General features: G+C 31.5%; 2 protein-coding genes across 3 annotated transcripts; one reads left to right on the top strand and one right to left on the bottom strand.

Moving 5' to 3' along the window:
• Positions 1-8530: 8530 nt before the first annotated feature.
• LOC105137966 (BRCT domain-containing protein At4g02110-like) lies at positions 8531-14986 on the bottom strand. Of its 2 annotated transcripts, XM_011043930.1 has the most exons (10): positions 14581-14986; positions 14396-14485; positions 14202-14306; positions 13978-14079; positions 13815-13899; positions 12954-13023; positions 12793-12837; positions 10024-12114; positions 9539-9755; positions 8531-9357 (listed from the first exon to the last, which is right to left on the bottom strand). In XM_011043930.1, the coding sequence occupies exons 1-10, from the start codon at positions 14662-14664 to the stop codon at positions 8803-8805; spliced, it is 3444 nt and encodes a 1147-aa protein (XP_011042232.1). In that variant the 5' UTR covers positions 14665-14986; the 3' UTR covers positions 8531-8802. The 2 variants fall into 2 exon arrangements, with proteins under 2 accessions (XP_011042232.1, XP_011042233.1); XM_011043931.1 differs by lacking the exon at positions 12793-12837.
• A 7175-nt stretch (positions 14987-22161) lies between these two features.
• On the top strand, positions 22162-26880 carry LOC105137965 (D111/G-patch domain-containing protein). Its single transcript, XM_011043929.1, has 10 exons — positions 22162-22396; positions 22555-22663; positions 22764-22929; positions 23398-23455; positions 23543-23634; positions 23732-23803; positions 24172-24444; positions 24645-24871; positions 25973-26194; positions 26529-26880. The coding sequence occupies exons 1-10, from the start codon at positions 22302-22304 to the stop codon at positions 26637-26639; spliced, it is 1425 nt and encodes a 474-aa protein (XP_011042231.1). The 5' UTR covers positions 22162-22301; the 3' UTR covers positions 26640-26880.

Genomic DNA, 26880 nt, shown 5'->3' with positions numbered 1-26880 from the left:
TCTTCCTAAACTTTCTTATAATGTAACTATTGATACTACTACAATTTGAATTTGTGTTTTATAGGTATATGCAAGCATGCGTTGCAAAATTATTCATCTTTTTTTTCACAATCTAAAAATATCTTATATCATACTGTGTGTTAAAAAGTATGCTCAATTGAAAACCTCTTTTTGACTTTTAGGTTGTTTATGTCATTGAAAATCTAGTAATTGATATCTTTCATATTTATACAAACCTAAAAATCTATACTCATTTGGATATCCAACATCTACTAAATAATATTTTCCTATAATAAAAAGTGATGAATTTGTAACTTATTTCATAAAAGGAGGATTATATAGAAAAATAATTACAATAACATGAATTTTTTCTCACGTAATTACCCGTAGGTGATTTTTGAAAATATTATATTAGAATTGTCAATTACCTACAGAAAAAAATATATGTCATATGCATTATCTTCTCATCCTGTCAAAACAAAAAATAATTGAATGTCAAAGCTATATGCATTCATTACATTTTGAGTTGGTACACATTTTCTACTAATAAATAGGATTTGATTTTCTTGAGAAATTATTGCAGACACATGTGTGCCATCAATTACTCTTATGCAATTCTACATCGAATAGAAGAAGCATCAAGATGTCGATGATTGAAAAAATTTATCTAAATATAAACAAATTTATAGCATTAATAATATAATAATATATTAGTGTTACATTGAAATGAGATATGTATTTTGGATCTATCTCAATTCATAGTGGAGTGTTTTGAAATTCAGAGTCTTCTGGTTTTACAACATTTGTTGCGTGCATATAAACAAATTTAAGCACTTTCTTAAAATATTTGTTAACAATCTCGTCTAAAGATTGAAATCTTTCTTAAACTTCTCTATTTGAAGCATCTAATGCTATTATATAAAAAACATTGCCATATTTTCAATAATACTCCTTTTTTTTTTAGCTTATAATTTGTACTTTGTTTCTAAATCATAACATGTTATTGCATCCATCCTAAACATGAAATATTATTTCTAATGTTCATGTAAAATTTTATTCAATCATATAATACCCGTGTTCTACAAAACCATATAAGGTTCTTTGAGCATATAATTAACATAATATATTATTAGAGCTCCACCTGTATATATTGCTAGTTTATGATAACCAAAATCTTGCTTATAAAAAGAATTAACATCCTCATCATCATTATTGTCATCATTGTCATTACCATATGTATCCTTTATCACCAACATCATCATCGCCACCATTACCTCCATCACCATTATAATTAATATAATTAACTATACAATTCATTACATTATAAGAATCTTCCTCAAAATTTTCTTTGAATAAATCATTGAACCATTTGACTTCCATTTCTACAATCACAAATGAAAAGGAAAAGAAAAATGTTTTTTTTAGTTTGGTTAAAAATTAATATTATGTGAACCAAAAACAAACTAAGGGATGTTAAGTAGAAAATAAATAATTTTAAGCCCTATAAAATTAAATAGGAAAGTTTAAAAATTAAAACATCATATTTATTGATAAACATGTCTATCATGATCAGTTACTATATTATCTATACATAAAATAACATGACAACAACTAGTTCTTCAATGAACTTTATTAAAATTCGGTAATTTTAATTGTTTCCAGTTAGTTCTTTTGATAAAAATTGTTAATGAGTTGTTATATGTAAACATTTTTAATATAAATGAACAATAGCAAGTAATTATCCATTACTTTGAATCTTAATGCCAAGTAAATTTATAAAACATAAGAACAAAGACTAACATATTGTTTCATTAATGTATTCTACGAAAACGACTCACAATGCAAAGAGTGTATCCTCACTTTTAACATTCAGTGAGGAATTGAAACCTGCTTTTTAGCTTTAAAATTTGACATTTAATAACCTTAAATTAGTAACTATAAATTTTAGGCATGACCATCTTCTCGAGAAAGATGGGTTTAGGTGTGTATTCAAAGGTTGAATTGATGAGAATGGAACTGCTTCTATAAAAATTGGCACCGGGCTTACCTTTGTAGTATGAGATGTTTAAAAAGGGACACTAGTAATATTATTCAAGGTTGTAACTTGAAATCTAATTGATGGTTACCAAATTTAATTGGATATTAGTTGGAAGCTAGCTATTTTAGCATCTCTATTGCTAAAATTTGCACCATTTTAAAGACTTGGAAGTTGGTTGGCAAACTTTTATATTATCTAACTCCAAAATAAATGAATAGGACTTATATGCTCTGGGTATTGATAATGTGGTAGTTACAGACAAAAAAAAAAATTCAAGACAAAGATTCTCATTGTTCTATGCTTTATACTCTATTATTGAATGAAACTTGTTTGTTCAATGCAAGACTGCAAATGTCCTTGTGCATATTCTTATAAGGTGACATTATAGTGATTTGATGGCTTTGTCATGGCACTACTACATGGGTAAGTAAATCTTTTTTTAGAATAACATAAGAAAATGATGTTTCAAATTAGTTGTGTAATGACATCTAAAAATTCCACTTATAAAACCTAATAAAGATTTAGAAAATAATATTGGAATCCTATAAAATCCAAAATCAAGTTTTTCTTGAAGTGAAATATTTCAATTGTCCAACATATAAAAAGTTGTCCAATATTCCTTAGTAAACAATAAATTCCAAGATGGATTGGCTTATAAGTTGTGGACCAACTATGCCTCTAATCATTCCAGAGCTATTATTAGTATTTCATGATTTTTTATGGACTTCTATTCATGTGTTTATCAAGCACTCAACTTTTTCATTTGATCTTTAAATACTTTTGAGTCATTAATTTTTAGCTAGTCATGCATAAATATAATTTTATGCATATATTTTTAAATGTGGAGGGAGAAAGGTTGGGTAGTTATTGCTCAAACCAACAATAACTCATTCAATTGTTCGTGATAACCTGAAAAAGGTATATCCAAGAAAGGATGGAAATAAAAAAAAATGGCAGAGAGAGGATTATCTCTTGTTATACCTTAAAGGGAGTGCTTCGACATGTTTGGTCCCAAATGGTGCAAGGAAAACCTTGTTTATTAGTATGGTCAGTGCATTTTTTTTATGAGATTTTATAATTGTATAGACTAAGTTTTTTTCGTTAAGCATAGAATTACCTAGTTTCTTTGTTCGACACTGAAAAAGATGAATAGAAATAGCTTTCAATCATTTTTATTTTTCTTGTTTTATACTAGAAATGATAAACATGTTTATGAGAGTTATTTACCAAATAGTCAATCTTGCTCAGTACATTCATTGCTAGTAATCTGTCATGATTGGTTAACATACCTAAAGAAGTTGTTACATAAAAATGTTACTTGTGTCATAAAGAGCTTTGAGAAGGATATTCATGTCCTATAAATCATCAAGGAGAAGAATAACAATAAAAAAAATCAATATATGGATTGATCAAAGAACTGGACTTGAGGATTCTAGCATTCCAATAAAAAAGAAAAAAACTGAGATTTTTTAATGAAAATACATTACAATGTTTTTATAATTCATTATCATCTTGATATAAATATCAATTTAAGCAATTCAAATACCAAATATTACACAAATATTCTAAAAATAACAATTTTAATACATTACACATAACCAAAGAACCTTTATATTATAACAACATAGACACATCAATAATTTTCAATTCTATTATGGTGTGTGTGTGTGTATCAAGCAAGAGGATAAAATCAATAAGAATGATGGATGTAAGGCACAACTCTCATTATTAAAACCTTAAATTTTAATAACATATTTTATAGTTATTCAAATTTTATAGTAACGTCTTTTATTGTTAACAACATATATCTATCGCTACTTAAAGTAAAAATTCCAAAGCGTAGCAATAAAAGTCACCACATTTGATAATGTTATCAATAAAACAAAGCTCAGCCATCATATTTGTAATACTACTCTTTTTTATCCTTATTGGTAGAAATGCATAACTCACTCTTGGTGGAAACACTATCTAATAGTAAACCAAACAATAAACTAACTAGGCTCAGACTCCAAAACCTTTTTTTATCTTTTTCTTCCACCTTTCTTTGTGGAATATGCTCTCTTTTTTTCACTATTATGGGTGCTACTGTTTGCCACATTCACTTTATTTACCATGTTATTACATCATCAACAAAATTAGTTGTGGCATCCTTATCTTAATTATCATTTTCTTCCTCTAAATTCATATCATCATCACCTGTAACATTCTCTACATCATCATCTCTACTACTATCATCAAATAAAACTCTTGTAGATGGAATCCAAATAAATTATCCGTAGTCATAATATTGTTGAATATTCTATCAAATTTATAAAAAATAGATGGTTTAATACCAACATGCCTAAACTTTTTGGCTCTTATAATTTTCTATATAAGAGAAAATCAATATAATAGATAACATATAATCGATTTCTTAGCTATTTAAAGTAACAACTTGAAAATAAGAACATAAAGTTCCTAAAACTAACCTGAATTTTTAATTTTCACTACTCGTTACATGCATGAATAATTTCAATTTCATTATTCCATCCAACACTAGTTTCAGCAACTAATTTTTTTATACCATCTCATTTGTTCTTAAACTATGACCTAATGAAAGAATAACCAGTCTTTTCTTTGAATGTATTCATCATATATCTTCATTCATTTTTATTAAACTATGTGTTTGGTCTCATACCATTATCAATTGTTATGATACAAATATGAAATATTTATTTTATCAAGGATGTTTTATCTTTACTTTGATGACCTTTGATGACCTTCCATTGCTTGGTTTTGCTAGCCTTATTCAACATGCACAAGCACAAACATTAGTTTTATATTTAACTATGACATTTAAACAAAATTTGGTTTTTACTTAACCAAAATTATCATAGAACATCCAATGATATAACTCTTTTTTCCAAAATTATGTGTGTTAAGATGTAAGGAAAACATATAAAAAAGTGTTGGAGTTAATAATTAGAGTGTATACCGACAATAATATATATTATAGGAATGGCCAACCTAATGCATACCATAATACAACATCTATTCTTATTAATATAAATGTGTTGGAGTTGATAATTGGAGTCTAAGTATTTCATACTAGTTGGCGAGCTATGATAAAAAAGAAATAAAATCAATGCAAATGGCTTATAAGATAGAAATTGAAGTTAGTTAGTGATTCTTTCCTATAAAAACTTGTATACACCAAAAACAATTTAATATGTCAATATACTTTTTCTCAAGTTAAAATTGAACTAATCAAATCCTTGGACCTCTAAATAATTGATAGGAATTAATATACTTTTAATGAAATTGATATTCCAGGCACTAGTATCAATCAATAAGTCTTACTACCTAGTACGGTGATAAAACTTGGCCCAACCCTAATAGAAAACAGGGGAAGGCAAAAACTTAGGTGATTCGGTAAAAAAACTAGGTTAACCCGGTTGTAACCTGTTAAATATTTATTTTTTTAACAAAACTGACATTGTTTTGCTTTATTAAAAAAAAAATTAAGGTGGACCTAGGATGACCTGATTACCCAATTAAAACTCGTAACCCAAGCTCTAGTATGGGTCGACCAATAGTTTGAGTTTAAAAAACTATTCTATCATGGTCACTCAGATCCAAAAAAAGAATTCTACATAGAAGGTCTTTGATGCCTTACTTGGATCCAACAAAACAATCCATAAATTTTTATTATGAGTTAAGGATTTTTTTAAAAAATAAAAAATAATGTACTAGTTAATCAACATATTTTCCCCTTGAGGAATTGGACTTTTTGGTTGTTCTTTTTCCTTTACTGCAAAGAATGAATTGGCGATACTTTTTTTCTTGCTACAAACACACTCTGCAATTTCAAGATAAAATACAAAACCTCATAAATAGAAATGTTAGAAAAACCAAAATATATAACATATCTTTATATTTAGTTTGAAGAGATAGGATAAGAAGATGATGATTTCAGTTATTAAAAAAAGAATAAAACATCATAAATAAACAAAACTCGTGTTCCAAATATCCTGATCTATTGCACTTACCAAAATATATAAATTAATTTGAGCTCGAAATGATACATTTGTCTTCATATTATCACTAGAGTTTTGAAAAAAAAGGCAGGATCAACCTTTAGCAAAGCAAACAAAGTGGAGGGTATTTTACTCTGATGAATTGCAATGATCAAAATATCATAAACTAATGCACTTATCAAAATCTATAAATTAATTTCAACCTGAAAAGATATATTTATTTTTAGATTATCACTGGAGTTTTAAAGAAAAAGATAAGATTAACTTTTAACAAAACAAACAGATCAGAAAGTATTTTGATCCGATGAATTACAATAGTTAAAATCTTTTTTTGTGTTGGCAAAGTGAAAAGGACAATTGAGATTAGATCTAACATCTTCAAGATGCTTCAAGATGTTCATAACTTAATTATTAACTTGATCCACTAATTAAATATTTTTATTTTGTAATTGAGAAAAAACTCAACAATTACCATATTTTAAAATAAAAACTTAAAGAAATAAGTCTTAAAACTTAACACACACAATAAACAACAACATGCTTGATAAAAAGAAGTAATGCATCCACATTTTATGAACGTGAGCTCATAAATAACTTTTTTATGAGGTTAAATGGCATATATATCTTAGGTCATGAAGAAATAAGTTTTGAATTATTAATTTAGTCTATTGTATTTTTAAATTATTATTTATTAAGTAAATTATGTTATATTATCAAATTTGGTAGTTGAGATTAATTGTCGAACTTCAGCTGTTAGTTTAAATTAAATCCTATATATATATATATATATATATATATATATATATATATATATATATATATATATATATATATATATATATATATATATAAACACAATTTGAAGAAGAAAAATTTGGAATTGATGTTGTCTCTCTCCACATAAATCATTCATTGAAATGAAAATATTAAATGATGCATCGTTTCATATTTTTTTAATTATTTTAATCTCTTAAGAAATTAAATTACTTCAAAACTGCTTCGTTTATAACATTTAGATTCATGATCAAAGCTTCAATACTATCGGTTAAATTTGACAGCATATCTTAATTTATTCATTAAATAATGGTTTAAATAGACAACAAATCAATTAGTCGATAGTCCGGATCTTATTTTGATACAACCCAATAATTAAGAGGGTAAAATATCTCATCAAACCTTTTTAATTACATGGAGCAACGGGACATGGCGTAGATTGTTTGATGTTGAAGTCATCTATGCACTAATCTTTATGGCTTGGAGGCAAATAGATGGGAAAACGATAAATATTTTGATTGATTATATTGTTGTAGTGACTTTTTCTTTCTCTCTTTCTTTTTATAGTATGACTTTTGTGACATTAAGAGCTTGATTAGTGGTAAGAAAACTCTAGTCTAATCATGATTTGAGGTGGTTGTCTCGAAGACCCACAGCTTAACACGTAATGAAACCAATAAAAACACCTTTATTACAGATCATAGATAGAGTGTGCTTGAAGCTGAGTAGAAGACTTCTGTTTGGTACTTTATTTCTTACTATTTTCAAAGGGCCATGTCCCCGATTCTGTGCATACGAGAACAACCTGCATGGCATCCGATATCTTGAAGAAAGAAAGGGAAGAAAAAGGGAGGAAGAATTCCAAAGCCTTGGGGGGCGCACAACCAAAGTCACCTCTTGGGAATAAGTTGATAGCTAAATCTGGGACATCAAGCTTTGAAGTTTCATTTTCAAGTTTTAGGATGGATTTAGGTTATAAATAGAGAAGACTGTTCCCAACATGATGGATGCTACGTACAAAATGTCAACTATTCAGTTTTTTTTTTTTTATCATATTTTATATCAAGGTAACCGTTGATAACTCATAACCTAGCAGGAGAAATCCGGATTAAGTAGGGAAAAGATTATTTTTTGAATAGCAGGAGAAATCCGGATTAAGTAGGGAATAGATTATTTTTTGAAGTTTTTTTTTTAATATTAAAATAATTTTTTATCTTTTAAAATTTGTGAAGACATTTATTATTACAAGCTATACGCAAATCAGAATATACCCCTGCCAGAATTTGTTTCCACCATGCCATAGGAGGTGTCTCCATCAAAGCAAAGGACTTGAGATTCGTGAGGTTCGAAGATCGACATGGAAAAAAGATTAGAAAAACAGTAAATAGATAATCGTGAGGGAAAAAAAAAGGCACAACTCTCATGCACAAATATGAAGACGAAGACGTTTATCTGGCAGTTCTTTAACAAGACCAGGAAAAACTGAGAAATCAGAATGCATACCTTGAAAGAGGAAATACAAGACCATGGTAATGCGTCCATTCATTGCAAATGAAGCATATTTCTGTGCGGTTTGCACTATTTCCGTCCCTTCTCCTATACCAATCACAGGATCAGTCCTGTATACATATCCTAACCACCATCAGGATTGCTCATGAAATTTGTTTGCATCAAGAATAATGTCTAAATATCAGAGACAGGATTAGATAAGTTCACAAACAGAAAATTGAAGAGGTCTTACGAGATGCAAAGAATCAATTTCTGAAAATAAATACATTATGTCCTGAACACAAGCTCAATGCATCCTATAATCACAGTGGCTAACGAGGAAGGTTATTATACAAATCTATGGCATACACATGAGATCAAGTATAGTAAATTCTACATGTTTGGTCGCAGCAAAATGTGTTAAATACGGACATCTTTGATTGAAATCTAAAAGGGTTTCAAGAGAAATAAGAAACCAATTAGCCTTTAATGAAGTGCCTTTTTAATCTTTTTTTTCTTAGGGCTGGTGCTCCTGCTTCCGCTACACTTTGGACAAAACCAATCCTCTTCTGGAATGCTTTCAAGAGGAGGATCGCAGCAGTCTATATGTATCCCAGCCCCACAGCCAACAGAGCCACATTCATCACCGCATATCAGCATATCTTCCCCCCTATCGCAAGAACAACAAACTTCACAGGCTATATCATCACCACTATCACAATCCTTTGACATTGTCAAGTCCTCAGGAATCACTTTTGCATTGCTCAAAAGGTTGGAAAATGACTTCTCTGCCAAATCATTGGTATTGTACAGTACATGTCTCCCAAGAGAATTCCCAGGCTTGCAGACATACTCCACCAAGTAATCAGCAACGATGCAGGGTATCTTATGTTTTAAGAACTCTTGGACCCACACATCTGCTCGTGTTATGCCAGGACTGATGATAGCAAAGCCAACTCCAGATGTAAGAAAACGGGTGTAAGGAGGAGAAGTTGCTAAGATGGTACCGTCCCCTGCCTTCACTACACGTTTCAGAGTATCCTGTTTGTTGAACAGTAAGATGCGGACAGTGTATCAGATAATGCACATAAGATAATTGATCAGCTAAAATCTATACACCATCATTTTCAGGAAAACTGAAACCCTAAGAAAGCTTATGCAAAACGTTATAACTCAACCAAGGAAAAAGTTGCAGGTAAACATATCTGAGAAGAAAACATACCAAAGGTGGTGTCATGCATTCTCCATAAATGATAATACGCATCCCATAGAAGGCTCCATGACCTGTTCTCTCCCTTAACAGCCGCCACTTCCTTGGAGCTTCTAAATTAATTGTTCCATCTTCGCTAAGGCTATTCTTGTGCCATTCATAAGATTCCTCTGCCAAGAACCTCCCTGCCTGACTACAAGCAGTTAAATAATCCGTCTTAAGAATCCACCTGCAATAAACAGATACCTATCAGTTTGAACAGGTGACTCGTACAATTATAGATGGTCTATACTGTAACTCATTCCAACAATTTTCCAATCTTGACCACAAAAAAGGAAAAAAATAAAAAATTTCTCGGCGGAGAGAAGAAGAATACATAGTTTACAACAGTAAACTGAATAATGGACCACATTGAGCTGTCACAGACAAGAATTTTAAAAGAGGTTTTTTAAATCTCTGTATTCAAACTTCAGAGGTTAATGCACAATGTACTGTACCTTCCAGATGCTGCAGCAGCAAAAAACTTTTCTGTCCTGCGAATTGGGCCTGGAGCTATGTAGTGTGTTGCCTGGTATGACCATTGATGAGAATCTCTGCAGAGTTTTCCTTTCAAACTCTTAATAACTTTCTGGTACTCCTTCCTTTGCAGTCTATGCCCACTCAATATAAACCATAGGGGTTCGGCTTTCACTTGCTTTGTAACCTCTCTTCCTATTGTAGAACCAAGATTACTTTTACTAACCTTTTGATTAAACTTCAACGGTGCTTTATTGGATTTAGCAGCTGTTTCACCAACACGCTTGTCATCCAGACTTGCATATTGATCTCCATCAACAGCAGGCTTATTCTCCTTCTCAGCTTCCACAGAGTTCTTGGACTTTTTCCTAGATATAATTCTGCTTTTACCTTGACCTGCATGATGAGGCTCAGTGCTTTTCTTTTCTGCAGCATTCTCCTCAATGTTCTTGCCATTAAGATTCTCTTCCATATTCAGAACTTTCTTGGACTCTTCTTTTCTAACAATTGAAGTAACAGTCTTGGTATTGGTCTTACCTGAAGGCTGCTTCCTTCCTTTTCCTTTAACAAAATCTTCTGTCAAGATTGATTGATCCCTCTTTTGTATTTCAACTGGACTTTTCTCTTCAACCAGACCATTGCGCATATAAACTGCAGAATTATCTGCTTCTAATTTCATTTCTATCTTATTATCTGCTTTATGTGGCAAATCAATCATGTCAACCTGCTCTTCTTCGAGAAATTTTTCACATTCATTTTTCTCCTCTGGAGCCTCAGTTTCATCATCCATGAAACCAATCTTAACCTCAATATTATTCCCCAGCTTTGTAGCACTTTCCGTCTCCATCTTCTCTGTTACTGCAACATTGACAATTGCCAGGGATGTCTCAAGCTCAGTGGCATCAGAGAAATTCCCACCCTCTTCTGTCTCTTTCACCTCAGCCATAGTAACTGTAGGATCATTTTGAGCAGCAGTTCCATTTAAGTATATGGAACCTTTCTGGCTCTCATTGCTTTTCAATTTTGATCTCGAACCTAAAGTCTTTTTGGCAATCATCTTCTTCCTAACTGGCTTTGTAATGAAGTCATCTTTTCCTGCCCGAAGCACATGCAAATCAGAAAGCATGTCAGATTTATCTATCTCTAATTCCTTAAGTGAAAATGGACCAACTCCATCTTGCTGCTGATTTTGTGGCTCCCCTGCTTCTGCAACCATCTGTTCATATCTTTCAACAACAAAACCTCCACTATCAGACCTGAGGACCAAGTTGTTCTCTCTCAAGTCCCTGGAGGATGGTTGTGGTGTCTTATTATTTGCATTCTCATTTTCACCAGTTTCCAAGACCATGTTTGCAAGGAAAGTGTTATCTTCTGTGAAAGTGTTTCTACTAAATTTTGATGAATTGGCTGTTGAAGAATTGGCATGTGAGTTTAGCACAGCATTCATGCTACTCATATCATGCACAGAGTGACCAGTATTGCCAAGAGGAGAATGGTTATTAATCCTCGATGGACCATCCATCAAATGCGTTGGTTCAGAACCTTGATCTGCGTTTGTAACTGATGGATTCAGAACTTTGGCAGAAGACTTGTTGACGGATTCACCTAAGAGAACTTTAGGAGAGCCTCTAGTGTTGCCTGAGTTTCCAGGGGAAATTGATGGTGGGGACCTTCGTGGAGTTCTCCTTGTGTAACTTATTGTAGCATTATACTTAGCATCAGAATGAGAAGGCCTTTCAACAATTCTAGAAATAAATTCCAAGTCATTGCTTGTCCTTGTAGAAATAGGAGTCCTATCGTTTGGATCAGGTGGATCATTGGAAGAGGCACCCTTGAAGCCACAAGCGTCCAAATGGCCAGGCACCCTTGATAGACCTTCAGGCTCACTCAAATTATGTGATACTTTCAGCACTTCCCCAGTTTTCGGCATTTCACAAGACTTGGATGTTCCAGCTTTTAAATTCTGAGGACTCTTATTCACATTTTCACAACTTGGTTGCTTCACACTGGTACCCTCAGCTTCATCCTCAGAGTCTTTTGCTTCAGCTTCCAGCATCTCCAACTCATAGCCACTGTTCAAATAGAGCAAAGTTAAGCACATATTTTAGCATCTTCACTAGATTCAAGTGTCCGTGTATGAAAAAATAGTCAAAGTTGAGCACATATTTTAGCATCTTCACTAGATCCAAGTGTCTGTATATGAAAAAAAAGTTAAGTGAGCAATCAAAGGTTAGAAAACCTCAGCTGCCTAATATGTGTGTGTGTGTGTTTGTCTTTTATTTGGATAAGAAAAGATAACATATACTTGTTTACCAATGCAACTCATTGAGATGCTTATTTTGTGCAAACATATAATGAGTCACAGATCTCAGCCGAAGAATGACCATCCATTCAGTAATAATATAGCAAACAAGGGACATGTACTTGTATGTGATAACCCACTCCAAACTCAACATCTTGGGATGGAGGATGCACACAAAGCTCGAGTGGTCCATGAAAGGAAACAAAGAATCGTGTCCTCTCTTTCTACTCATTATTCTGAAGTGAAGAAATATCCGAATGAAAGAAACAAAAACACCTAAAACAATCTCAATTTATCATTCAGGTCATTCCTTACTGGAGTTCAAACTCATAAGGTGTGATAAAATGATACTAAGTTTCTTCTCTCGTTATGCACAGGTTTTTGTCAAGAAGGGGTGTCAAATTTATCATGTTGAATGCTACTAAACCCAGAAGTTAAAATGCCTCACCTCTTGCTATAATTATCTTCTGGAAGAAGCTCCCAATTTCTTAAGCTGCAGCAGAAGGATACGTTCAAAATGTGAGAATGCTCATGTATTTCAATCTGTAACAGAGCAAAAGGTACCAACTCAGTGGTCTACAAATCAGGAAAAAAATGAAGATGACTCACCAATCTTCCAACCATCGATGATTAACAAGCTTTATCTTCTTCATTTTATTGGCAAGCTCATACTTCTCACCTAGACAAAGTGAAAATCTGTAATTAACATTTAGTCAAGCTGAGCACTCGCATTGTACCAGAGTGAAGTAAGAAAAGTTCCATAGGATCAAATGATAAAATAGCAGCAAGTAACAGTGCAATTATGATGTTCGTGCAAATAAAAGCATTAGAAGAAGAAGAAGAAGAAGGCTACTGTCAACTGTTCAAGAAAAATGAAAGTAACTCTCTTTGCCAAAAACTTCTTCTGTAGATTAAGTTTCACCATAAAAAAAAATAAAAAAAGCTGTAGATTAAGTTTCACCATAAAAAAAAAAAAAAACAAGAAGTATATGAACTTAAAGCAGAACAATAATCAATGATAACCCTAATGTATGAGTAGGATTTCAGAATCATCAAAGGAGCACAATATCCATAATGTATTAAAGAGAAAAACCCTATAAAGATAGGTTTAACCAAATATTCATAAGCAAAAATATCTCTTCTTGTTTCGTTCAATGTTTTTTCCATCTAATGTACCTTTCTAGAGTTAATATCTTCCATATGCTATAGGAAGATGATAGCATGCATAGCTGAGCAATCCATGGATGACTGCATATTCCAGTCAACTAAGCCCCATTCCAAAACTATCGTGCCTTTGAAACATATTACCCAACTAACAGCAGCTAAAACACGCTATATATTTTGCAGCGACTACAGCAAGCTTAGTATGCTTTGGGTATCAAACAAAACCATATTAATACAAGGAAAAGAGGAGCAGCATATATGCATTCATTAAGAATGGTGTTCAGTATGTGAAAATCAAAACCACACCTTCAAATTTGTAGCAGATGAGATGAGTAACTCTGTTAGCTACCAATGGCTTAGAAAAATGTGCCCCCATCAAGCCAACCATGGTCTGTGAAAGAAAATAGAAAACCCATAAAGATTTCATTCCCAGATGCTCATGAAAGCTAACAAAACGAGCAACATTTACCATAATGTCATCTCGATCTTGGCGTTGGTACCCAGTCAAGCACACTGTTAAATTCTTCGCACGCGGAATTCCATTCAAATCTCTAAGCGGTCGATACATTATCTATTGTACAAAAACTAAATCATAAACATCGAGCAATTTTATATGTGAAAGAACAAATGAAAAAAGTAACAGCATTAAAAATAAAAATATAGAAATAAAAAAAATAAAAAAATACAACTCACAGAAGTGGCATCAACAGGCATCCCAATATCAAAACTATGATCAACCCATAATCCTCTCACAACCGTCTTTCCATCATTTCTTGCACCAACACATACAGCATCATCCTAAAAATACATATTTAAAAATAAATTGATGGCTAAATCACAATTTTTTTAATTGATCATTAAAGTGTGAATAATAATTAATTACTCACGTAAACAATCTTATCGACAATGACGTGAGTGCAGTTCTCACTATACTGAACAGCATCAACGCCGCCGCCATTGACAAGCTTTGATTTAACCTGCACCACAGTTCAAAAAGTAAAAAATCAGTCTATTACATCTTCTTCCTTTCAATCAATAACAATGATTTAAGGCAGGGAGGGAGTGGAAGAACCTCGGTTTCGCCAAGGGGATCGAAACCAAAGAGAACGAAGCGGACGCCGAGAAACGTTTTGGAATGAGAATCTGTTTCCAGCATTGAATCGAAATTTTAAAAAACAAATTGAAGAATTTATTTTACAAGAAAAGGGAAGGGAAGAGTATGTTATAAGACTGAGAAGTGACTCTCGAGTCAAAAGAAAAGGAGAAGAGGATAAAATGGAGATGGAGAGAGCCTTCTCTACTGTATGAATTGAAGGCAAGGCTGGTGGAGGAAGGGGAGAGATATTATCGAGGGAGGGAATTATGGGTTTCATTTTTGTGCCCTGGCGGGAGAAAGAATAATTGTGGGTGCCTCCACGTGATAGGACACGTGTGCGCGAGTGGCTTCGACGCCCTGACCGAGATTGGAACCTCGTAGAAGCTGAGTTCGCCGTCGTTCGTCTCGACTCTTGTCGTTTTATTTTATTTCTTTTTTTGGCTTAATTTTAATTAAAGTCATCTACTTCCTGCCACATAAAAAAAAAGAGTTTTAAAAAATATATATTTAATTAAAATTAATGTGAGTTGATTTTTTATATACAGAATAAATAAAAAATAGATCTATATTAATAAAAAAATTATTCTAGCTTTTACAAAATTAAAATTTAAAACATAATTACATATATACAAAAAACATAAATTATTTAACTAATCAAATTATTTTTATATAATATAATAAAAACCAGAAGCTACCATAATATAATACTAAAAGTCTTGTAACTTGATGTTTTATTTGTAATATATAACCTGCAATATTATTTTGTAAACATTAAATTGTAATAAAATAAATTATTTGAAATATAAATATTACCCTCTCATCAATAATCTAATATTTGATATTAATTACAACATTCAAATCCCTTATCTTCGAAGATGATGACAGGAACCACTCCACTCCTATAACACAAGTTCGTTTATTTATTTAATTTTATATCCACTAATCATAAAATTTTTGTTTAATTTGATACTCCATTTATTTTTTTTATTACTATTACCACATCCATTTTTCCAACTAGGTGTGCAAGTAAAGCATTTCTGCAAAGAATTTATTTTTATTTTTATTTCCATTTGAAGCATAAATTTAAAATAAATAATTGAGAGGAAAGATATTTTTTTAAAATGTTGTTTGAAATGCCTTTGTTTATAGTATAATATTTTTATGTATTTCACTTTAAATAAATATTATGAACTTCATTCTAAAAAAAAGTATATTTCATCAAACATAAACTAAGACATTTACTATAAAATATGGATATTGAATTAAATAAATAAAACATTGAGATTAACAAATGATTTGTGGTCCAATGCTGAAGCTCTTTCATGTCCATGTAAAAAATAGTATTTACATTTTAAGACCCGTTTGTTTTAAGTAGGATAATTTATGGAAAATTATTTTTCAGATATGTTTGTGTTTGCTTTAGAAGATACTTTTTTAAAAAAATATTTTAGTGTTTATTTTTTATAAAATATTTTATAAAAAATTAGTAGATAAAAAATATTCTATAATCAATCTTTAATTGTTAAAAAATATTTTCAATTCATAAAATTCCATAAAATATTTTATAAATAACAATCTACTTGTAATATCAATCAATTATTTCAATTAGTATATCATCCTTCACGGTACCTTCTCTTTCAATATTATCATAATTGTCTTGTAACCACTATCATCATCTCACCATAATCTTTTCCTTCATTACCACTATTAAAAAAATATTTGATATGTAAAATATTTCATATAAAAAAAATAGACTTCAGATATAAGAAAGGGCATTATTGTTATTTTGCAACTTGGTAATAATGTCATTAGCAACTATAGTGTGCCAATAGCAACACCCATAAATAAATTGCACATCATTAATTATTAAAACAATCTAAACTTAAGTTAACCATCTTAATCAACTCGTGACCCAAATTTTTGATTGAGTTGGTGTCATAGGTTGGGTTGGTTTTAATAGCTTTACAAAGCACAACAAGATCATGACCTTTTCTTTTTTTTTCTTCATAAAACATCTATCTCAAAAACAATAAGCAAAATTAAATAGCTTCATTATCGCATATATCTCTTAATATCCTACATCTTGTCACGTAAGTTATCAATTAAGTTTAAAACAAGTCCAATATAATTAATATCATTTAAATAAGTATTGTTGTGATATAATGATATTAACACTAAAAAAACTGGATGTGCTTGAGGTTAGGGTATGTATGTTCATATAAGCGGTCTTATAAGCTAAGAGGGAACCCCGAGTCTATTATATAGTTTATTAGGGTTTTTTATGCTAATAGGATTAATTAGGGGTCATGTACACCTATAAGGCTCATGTCATCATTATGAGTTCAATGTTTTGTGAGGCCAAATGGTGTGATCAAACCTAACTTGGAGATGCATCATGTTTAGGCTTAGGGACCTTATATATATGCTCTAACCCATCATTTTTTAGGCTTGACATATACCTCATGTCCAATGCCTTTAGGCTTAGGTTATGTTTTGTACCATGCACTTTTGGCCTATGTTATAGGCATAAGTCCTATATATACCAGCAATTTTCCTGGGTCTTTGTGTAATCGAACACAAATACATATATTAGGACTAATTCTAAGCATAAACATTTTCCATGTTGTTTTATTTCCCTATGAATCATTATGATAAAATTAGACGAGAGAATCTTAAAAGCTAGTGTGAGGATATGTAATAAAGAGGCGAAGGGTTTATAACTTTTGAATTTTAAGATTCATAAGTGATACATAGGCCAGCATTACATGTCAAGTGTCACACGTGTCCGCGCGGCATCATAACTACCATCCACTCATTGGTATATGTAAGTCTATCTGGCAAATATAGGGAGACAAGGAGTTCTTATCTTTTATCAGTGAAAAATTTGAATGGGAGTCACCACCTAATATTCTGGTCACTAGAAATTTTAATTGATCTCGAAAATCGGGTAAGGAGACTGGTTGTGTAAAGGGAATATATTAGCACCTCAACTACGCCCTACCTAAAGTAAGTTGTATTTTTTTGTTATCTGATAAAATCTAAGGTCTTGTTATGGTTTTTAATTGAATTTTAAGATACGTAAGTGATAAATAGGCCAGTATTACATGTCAAGTGTCACACGTGTCTGCGCGGCATCACAACTATCATCCACTCATTGGTATATGTAAGTCTATCTGGCAAATATAGAGAGACAAAGAGTTCTTATCTTTTATCAGTGAAAAATTTGAATGGGAGTCACCACCTAGTATTCTGGTCACTGGGAACCTTAACTGATCTCGAAGATTGGGTAAGGAGACTGGTTGTGTAAAGAGAATGTATTAGCACCCCAACTACGCCCTACCTAAAGTAAGCTGTATTTTTTTGTTGTCTGATAAAATCTAAGGTCTTGTTATGATTTTTAATCGACGGTCTGTCTACAATTTAAGCATCATTGGGTGAAAGGAAATTGTCATTGTAAGCTTTGGTTTGTGTGCATGAGTAGCCTCTCATAACGGTTGAGGCCATAGTGGCTCATGAGTGGAAAATGGTAGGAATTTATGGTTGATGTTTGGAAAGGATTGTTGGTCCACAGTCGAGCTAGAGAGAAAATGATAATTACGTGGGAAGGGAGCTACTCTCTATAGTTTTGGGTTAAAGGCTTGTTAGGAGGGTTGTCATTGAAGGTGATAGGTCGATCTCGATTGAAAAAGATGATAGTGTGTGGCTACAAAAGGTTAGCCAAGAGATGGGAGGTTAAAGATGGGTGTCTCTTTTTTGTTGTGTGGCTAACGACTCCTTTTGGAATAATGGGTATAAGGTTTTTTTTTGTTGTATAGATCTTTTAAGGAGAGTATATGTGCTGGAGAGAAAAGTCAAAGAAATTATTTTTGGCTACCTCAAACTCCTATCATTTTGTGTGTGTGTGTGTAACCATCTATTTATAAGTAATTTCTCTGTCTCTTTCCTCTTAATTGCTTGGTCCCCAGGCAATTTAATTTTTAAGAATCCCTCATTTTTTTCTTGCACTTTTGGTCCCCTTGTCATTTTGGTCCTTTACCACCAACTCAGATTATCTTTTAAGTTTTCTTCATGTAAATCCTCTTGTATTTTGATTTTTTTTTATTTTCTTGATTTTGTATAAGGTCAAAAATAGGTAACAACAATCAGTCCAATCTCAACCCTAGTTATATTTTTATTTTAAATTTTTTGTGTTTTTGCATTTTTTTTTATAATTTTAAAAAAAATTTGACACATGAAAATTAAATAAAAATAAAGAATATAAAAAATGAATAAAATTAATTAAAATTATTGAAAAGGCATTTTTTGGATCTTTCCAATTTTCAAAATACACATTAAAAGGGGGGGTTAATTTTTGGGTCATGATGGCTATCCATTATTTACAATGCTTATGTTATAAAATCTAATAAAAAGCTTTATGTAGTAAAATTGTAAAGGGGAAAATGATGTTTAAAACAAAAGGAATCTAACACCTTTAAGTTCAATAGATGGATTTAACACCTTCGATAATCATATAATTGGAAGGAAAGGGGATCTGACACTCTTAAATTCCAAAAAAACAATCATATAGTTAAAAGAAAAGTATATGACATCCTTAAATTCTATAAGAGATATCTAACACTCTCAAAGATTTTATTTTGAAACATAAGGGATCTTACACCTTTAAGTTTAAAGAAAAGATACGATATTCTAAAAAATCACGCAGTTGAAAGGAAACAGACATGACATCTTTAAATTCTAAAAAAAAAAAATATAACACGCTTAAAGATTTCATTTTAAAATAAAAGGAATCTGACAATCTTAAATTCTAAAAGAGATATTTTATACCTTAAATATTTTATTTTGAAATGAAAGGGATCTAACACTTTTGAAAATCACATAATTAGAAGAAAAAAGATTTGACATCTTTAAATTTTAGAAGAGGGATCTGACACCTTTAAGTTCAACGAAGGGATTTGCATCCTTGAAAATTATATTATTGTCTCATTATAATAAATGACCTATTTAAGATGATCTTGTTGTAATTGGTGACTTACCCAAATAGTCTCATTCTTATGAATGACCTATTTAAAATGGTCTTATTTTTAAGAGTGACCTCCACAGTATAAGAATATTGAAATTTGGTCATTTAAAGAGATAACCTAGTTCAAGGTTTAAGTTCAAGGTTTAGAAATGACTTGCTTAGCTGCAAGATTTTCTAACATTTTGTGATTATAGGATTTTTTAACTTTTTTGATTGTAGGATTAAAACTTTCCTTGGTATCATGACTCAAGAATAACTTTTGTATTAATTTAGATTTATTTGAGCCTTTTTGGGATCAATCGAGGATTTTTTTTTAATATTTTTTCAAAAACATTATGCAAATCTTTATAAGATTATATTCCATTTTCTATTATATTAGCGAGCTTTTTTTTTATATAACCATTTATGATTTTTTGTCTTTTTTTTTAAAAAAAAGCTATTCATTTGCTACATTTTTTTTTTGTGTTGTTTAATTAAATATCATTTGATTTTTTTGTTTATTTTCAAGAAAACTTATAGCATTATTTTTGTAATATTAGTTATCATATTTTTTAGCCCCTCACAATACCTTTTTTTCCTTCATTTTTTTTTATGGCTTTTTTATGCATGTTAACTTTTACTATATAGTTGGATAAACAAAAACTCTAAAATAAAAAACAAGTTATTTTAGTATAAAATTTTATTATTTTTTATATCAAATCAAATTTTAAATGGGTCATATTAGATTAGGCTTGATTCAATTTAAAACTCAAGTCAATTAAAGTTTCTTAATTAGAATTTTTGTTGTTGAAAATAATATTTTTTAAATAAGATATATTGTTTTATATTTTCTTTTTATAAATGTGAAATACTTTCCTCATACCTATTTTTTTCTGCTTTGACAAAAAAAAAAAAGGCGTCCACCATTAGTAGTGTTGGACACATAGCCAACATTATACTAAATTACAGGTAAAAAAAGAACAATCCAAAACTTTTTTTTTAAAAAAGCACTATTCTAGTAACATTTTTAAAAAATTCAATTCAAGACCACAGTTATTAAACCTAGATCAGTGCGGTAAGTCAACCCGAAATCCGATCGATCTAGTGACTAGATTAGTCCGAATTTGTTAAAAGACTAACCAATGCAACACTCAGTAAATCCAAGTCTACCTATGATCCGAGTGAACCCAAACAAGACCAAGTGTTTTTTTTTTTCAAAAGTGAATTTTCTTTTTTACCTTTTTTTTTTTTTTTGTTTGTTATTAACACTTTTTAAAATTCATTATATAACTATCAGAAAAATATTTTATTTTTTTAATGTGAGATTTGAAACCTTTTAATATATATGCTCTATGTTTTCAATAAAAAAGTTTTTTTCTCCAATGTGTGATTTGAAACCCTTTCATATATATATATATATATATATATGTTTACAAGAAAAATAATTATGTTTTTTTAATATGGAATTTAGAACCCTTTAGTACATATACACTATGTTTTTTTAAAAAATTATTTTTTTAATGTGAGATTTAAAGCATTTTCGTATATATATTCCATGTTCACAAGAAAAAAGTTATGCTTTTTAAATGTGAGATTTGAAGCCCTTTCGTATATATACTCTATGTTCCCAAGAAAAAAGTTATTTTTTCAATATGGGATTTGAAGTCCTTTCATATATATACTCTACATTCACAAGAAAAAAATTTGTATTTTTTCAATATGAGATTTAAAACCTTTTATTATATATATTTCATGTTCCTAAGAAAAAAGTTATTTTTCAATATAGTATTTGAAGCCCTTTCATATATATATATATATATATATATATATTTTATGTTAAAAAATTATGTTTTTTTAATGTGGAATAAAATTTTTTTGATTTAAATATTTCAACTTAGAATGATAATATAATATCTTTTTAATATAAGATTTGAAGCTCTTTATATATATATATATATATATATATGTATATAAGAAAAAAGTTATTTTCTCAACGTGGAATCTGAAGCCTTTTAATATACTCCATATTCACAAGAAAAAAGTTATGTTTTTTCAACGTGAGATAAAAAACTTTTTAGGTTTAAATACTTTAATTTAAAAGGATAATATAGTGTCTTTTTAATATAAAATAAAAAAATTTTAAAATATTTTTTTAAACTTTATTATTTATAATATTTATAATCTATATTCATATGATTTTTTTTCTTAATTTTTTTTGTATAAAATATTAAAAATTAAATATTTTTTATTTTTCCAGATTGATCCATAAAGCCATAACTCAACTTCTTGGTAAGGTCAATCTCGAGCTGAATTTGATCATGATACTCCAAATTTGAGTTTGCAAACAAATTACAAATAAAAAAAAATACTTACTTGTTATTTATTACAACATGTTTTTTTTAAATGTTTTGATAAATATTTTTTATCTGAAAAAATATTAAATTAATAATTTTTAGATTTAATTTGAAATATAAAAATATAAACTATGAAAAAAAAACATTATATGCATTTTTTAATTTAAAAGTATCCTCCACTGTAAAAACCAAACACGACCGTGGCTGGGCTGAGATTCGGAATGGACAACTTCTTGTGCAGATGGTAATGTATATTACGATGGGCTTCAATCTAAGATAGGTAGAGACACTCCGACGAAGAAATAGCAGAAGGTGCGGTGCCCAACTCAACTCCCGACGAAGAAATGGCGGGAGACACAGAACCAGATTCTCAAGAGACACAAAGAGACGATTTCTCTTTTGATTGGGATCAAACCACTCAACTCTATTTCCATGCCAGGTTGCTTTTTCAATTCTTGATCTCTCACGTAATCTAATTAATGCATAATTTTATCTGGGAATTCTTCCACTTTTGGTTTTGGGTTTTTGTTGCTGACAGCGTTTTCTTCGGTATAAATATGATAACCTTTTGTTTCCTTTTGTCTTAAATTGATGCAGTAGTGGATTTTACCATGACCCAAGTGCTGGTTGGTTCTACAGCAGTAGAGATGGTCTTTATTACAAGTTCGAGAATGGAAGTTATGTGCTTTTAGAATGTAGTGACAAGGTAGCAATTTTTCTTGGTTCAGTTGGTTGTTTTCAATGCCAAGGATTCTGTTTTCTCGACTATTATTTCTCGTGTTTTGGCTATGACATTTTGCTTTCAGGTTAATAATGAATGTGAAAGGGAAACTTCTGTTGATAATCCCCTTCAAGATGAGTCGTTTACGCATGTTGAAGACAATGTTTATGAAAATCTCTGTTCATTTCCACCAGCAAATGATTCTGAATCTTTCCAACATCGTGGAGTTGTTGTCGATGAAAGCAATCTAGGTGAGCCACTCGGCATGGTGCTGTTTTTATTGAAGAAATGAGTTACTGACAAGATTGCTACTTAGCTTTTACCCAGTATTGCTAGATGACAGGATAATAAAATGCTTGTTGCATCCTGCATAGATGTATTGGCTTGCAGCTGACTTTTTTTGATGGATAGATGATTAATGGGAGAGTGTGTGTGTTAATTTGTAAATTGGAATTAAACTTTCTTTGCTTGGATTTATGGCATAAAAGTGGCACATGCACCCCGTGTCATGTTTTCCTCATTATATGTGTATAAATAATTTTTATGTTTTATCTGATGAGACATTGAACATCTCTCTGCAAACCTTCAATGATGTGGTTGATAAGTCTGGTTCAACCTTCTTCCCATTTAACTTATTTGTCATTCCTGTTTCTTCAGTGCATTCTGCAGTGAGTTATTATTTTTCATTTTTCTCAGTTCACCGGTTCTCTTATCTACAGGAAACACTGAGTGCAGCAGCATTCAAGAACATGAAAATCCGCCTGCACCATCGGAGTGGTATGTTCTGGAATACAAAACCTCATGCCATGCACCTGATTTTCAAGTTATTATGCACCTTCTAACAATGTTACTTACATGATCCAGGTTGGAAGAAACACTTATCAACATTTATTTGTCTGGTTCTAACCAAGCAATTGATGCCTCTGATGATCCTGTGATAGCTTTGAAAATGGATGGTGAGACAGCTTCTTCATCTGACTGTCACAAAGTATTGCGCGTCAGTTTGCTGTGCTTTGGCAATAATTTAAATGGTCCTACATGGATGATTTGCAGTCAATAATGATAATTGCAAGCCAGAAGAAGGTGATCCAATCACAGAAGGCCACCATGGCTTAGTTGATCCAGGTAAAAGTGTCATAGCTGAAATCATTGCCTGTCATTGACTGCTTAGACATAAAAGTTGTTCGTGTTCTGGTTTTTTTGATCTTTCTCCTTTTGGTTTCTGTTTAATTGCTTTTTTATGCTTGGATTCAAAACTGCTTCCAGGTCAGTTCACAGAAATGGTTAATAGATACATTTAACAAGTACTTTTAGGATACCATCATGAACCACATGTTTGCCCCCTAAAAAGCAATACATGAAAGTGCAAACCCTGTTTTCCACTTTGATCCTCAGGGTTCAATTTTCTTATGGTGGTCCAGAAATTACAGACTTTGGTTGAAGCAGACCCTGTTTTCCACTTTGATCTTATGGCCCTTTTTTCCCTTATACAGATGCCTCAAGGGATGAAGAAAACTGGCGAGCTCAGTATGGTCAAGTAGTGCATTCCAGGGAAGAGCCAGTGCCAGATTTTCATGCTGTCGATTTATGGGACTGGGAAATTGTCAAGGGTTCTCGAAAGCTTGGAAAAGGTCAGGAGGCTAGGTTGGCTGGGCAGCTGGTGAAGCGATCTGCAAAGTCTCATCCTTCTATGCCTTCTAGCTGTAGTCGCTTTAGAACTGCTCCAATATGTGAAGTACACCTTGACCTGGTACGAGTTAGAACAGGTTTGGATTTTGCCTCATTTAGTAGATAACATGACAGTTTTTGTGTTTTCTGTGCCGCTTTGATGTTAGTTCACTTTCTAATTTTGGTTGCAGGAGAAGTTGAAAGTAATGTTAATATCTAGAAATTGAAACACTGTATGATGTGGTGCATTTACTATGAAAGGTTGCAAATTTATGAAGCTGTTTAAATTTCTCTTCAGGACAAGTTTATAAGTTGCATAGTCCAAGCACAAGATATTTGGCTTCCATGTCAACTTATGATTCTTCCAACCCAACAAAAGGCTGGGATTTCCCTGAATTATCTATTACCATGCAAGATAGCCCCCTAATAAAGTCCAGTGGAAAAGGTGAATCAATATCAGCTGATGGAGATGCTGACAGCAAGTGCACGACTGTGTTATCCAATCAACTCTCTGCATCCAAAATGGTAACTTCTGCAACAGAGAAACTTGAAATCAATATCAAATAACTTGAAACCAATTTTAAAAAATAACACAACATAGAATAACTGGTGGATAAAGCCAGTTCAATTTAAGGAGAAACACCTTAAAATAAATAAATAAATAAATATAATAGTGAATGACATGGAAATATTTTGAAGGGCCTTTTCCAATTACAAGAAGTAGAGATTAATCCCCGTATAGTCTTGTGTATTCCCAATTTCCCAACAATATCTGCAATAATACCCAGAGCAGTCCTTGAGAGACTTAATTGCATCTAATAGCTATTGCCATTTAGCAAAAGATGATTCTGGGTAATACCATGACACCTGTAGACCTGCTAACAACAACTAGATGCTTACAGATAACCATAACACCTGACTGCTGATAGATTAACATGTTAGTTGTTCCATGCATTATTTTTTTCTTCAAATAAAGGCCTTTCATATGCTTGTGCTTCCAGATGATTGTTAGGATATTGTATTTTTTGATTTCCCTGTTTAGGCCATATCCTGGGCATAGGTCATCGATCAAATTTCCTTTCACATTGGCCATATTTCTCCATGTTAGTTGACTTAGAATGCTAGAATCTTAGTTATACTTGTAACCTACTGGCATAGATGGTTATAGAGACCTTGCCAGGTCTAATATTTTATTATTTTTAAACTACATATCACTAAATTTTGTCTGCCATGAATCAGCTGGAATTTGGCAATTTTGGTCGCTAATATGTTACTGGAAGTATTATGCTTTAGTGCAAAACTTCAACATTTGGTAGACCCTCTCAGCCTTCATATTGGTAGATTTTGGTCCTTTGGTCTGTTAACCTGTACCTAGAACGGTTGAAATCTTGCCAATGTATAATTTTCTTGCTTTTCATGCTGGGTGGTGCATCAGTTTGTGAGAAAATGACTCTGCCCTATCAAAAAAAAAAAGAGAGAGGAAGTTGACACATTTCATTAAATATATTGCTTTAAAGTTTGTCTAAATCATGTACAACCATTTTTTTTCTGTATATAATCAATTTGGTGGCATTATCATGCTTCTTGCTTCTTTAATTTGTGATATGCCTTTTGTTGCATTCTCAGCAAGCAAGCCACGCATACAGGGATAGAGCTGCTGAGAGAAGAAACTTGCATGGTGGTTTTGGTGTGGGCCCTGGACAAAAGAGTTCTTTAGTTGGTGATGTTGGTGGCTCTTCATCTCCAGTTTCTACTTCTACAGAGGAAGCTGCTGCTGAAGCCTTGAGCATGTCATTTGGAGCTGGTAGTTATGCCAGGAAAATTCTTGAAAACATGGGCTGGAAGGAGGTATGTCATCTCCTACAAACATTGGATAACTTAGTCACAATTTGTTTAGGCTATCTTTGAAACAAATAATTTAATTCACTTAGCAAAATAAATAAATAAATAAATAAATACCCCTTGAAACTTAAATTGTCGGTAGTCATTTATGAGACTGTATCGACCTTTCAAAAGGTAGTAAATATCCTTTTCATAGAGAAGTTTCCAATTCAGTAAATCATCTCATTTGATCATGAATTGTACAGACGAAATTGGCCTCATATATCTGATGGCCAAGGTTAAACTTAGAGCCATTATATGGTTTCCTTGAGCTACGATTTCCTGTTTATAAATTGTGCAGGGAGAGGCTTTAGGCAACACCACAAAGGGCTTGGTTGAACCGATAAAAGCAGTCGGAAACATGGGCAACGCTGGATTGGGGTGGCCTCAGGGAAGAATGAAGCTCCCCTAATGTTTAGGACACTCGCTAACTTCGAGTCTTTGCTTGCGGATATATAGTGTTTTTTTTTAAACACTGGGTGGAGTATAGTTTCCTCGTACGTGTCGATGCTTCAATTTTACAGTCCAAAATGGCTGCTAGTATTTGTATATATATTTGACTTGTATTTCAATGCGATTTGTAAATTTTATTTTTTTTTTAAAAATATTGAAATACAAGCTATTTTGATATTTTTTTAACATAAAAAATTCAA

This window comes from Populus euphratica, unplaced genomic scaffold, assembly GCF_000495115.2.
Source record: "Populus euphratica unplaced genomic scaffold, PopEup_1.0 scaffold173.1, whole genome shotgun sequence".
NCBI classification, from domain to species: Eukaryota; Viridiplantae; Streptophyta; class Magnoliopsida; order Malpighiales; family Salicaceae; genus Populus; species Populus euphratica.
This window is presented reverse-complemented; position numbering and strand designations above follow the sequence as displayed.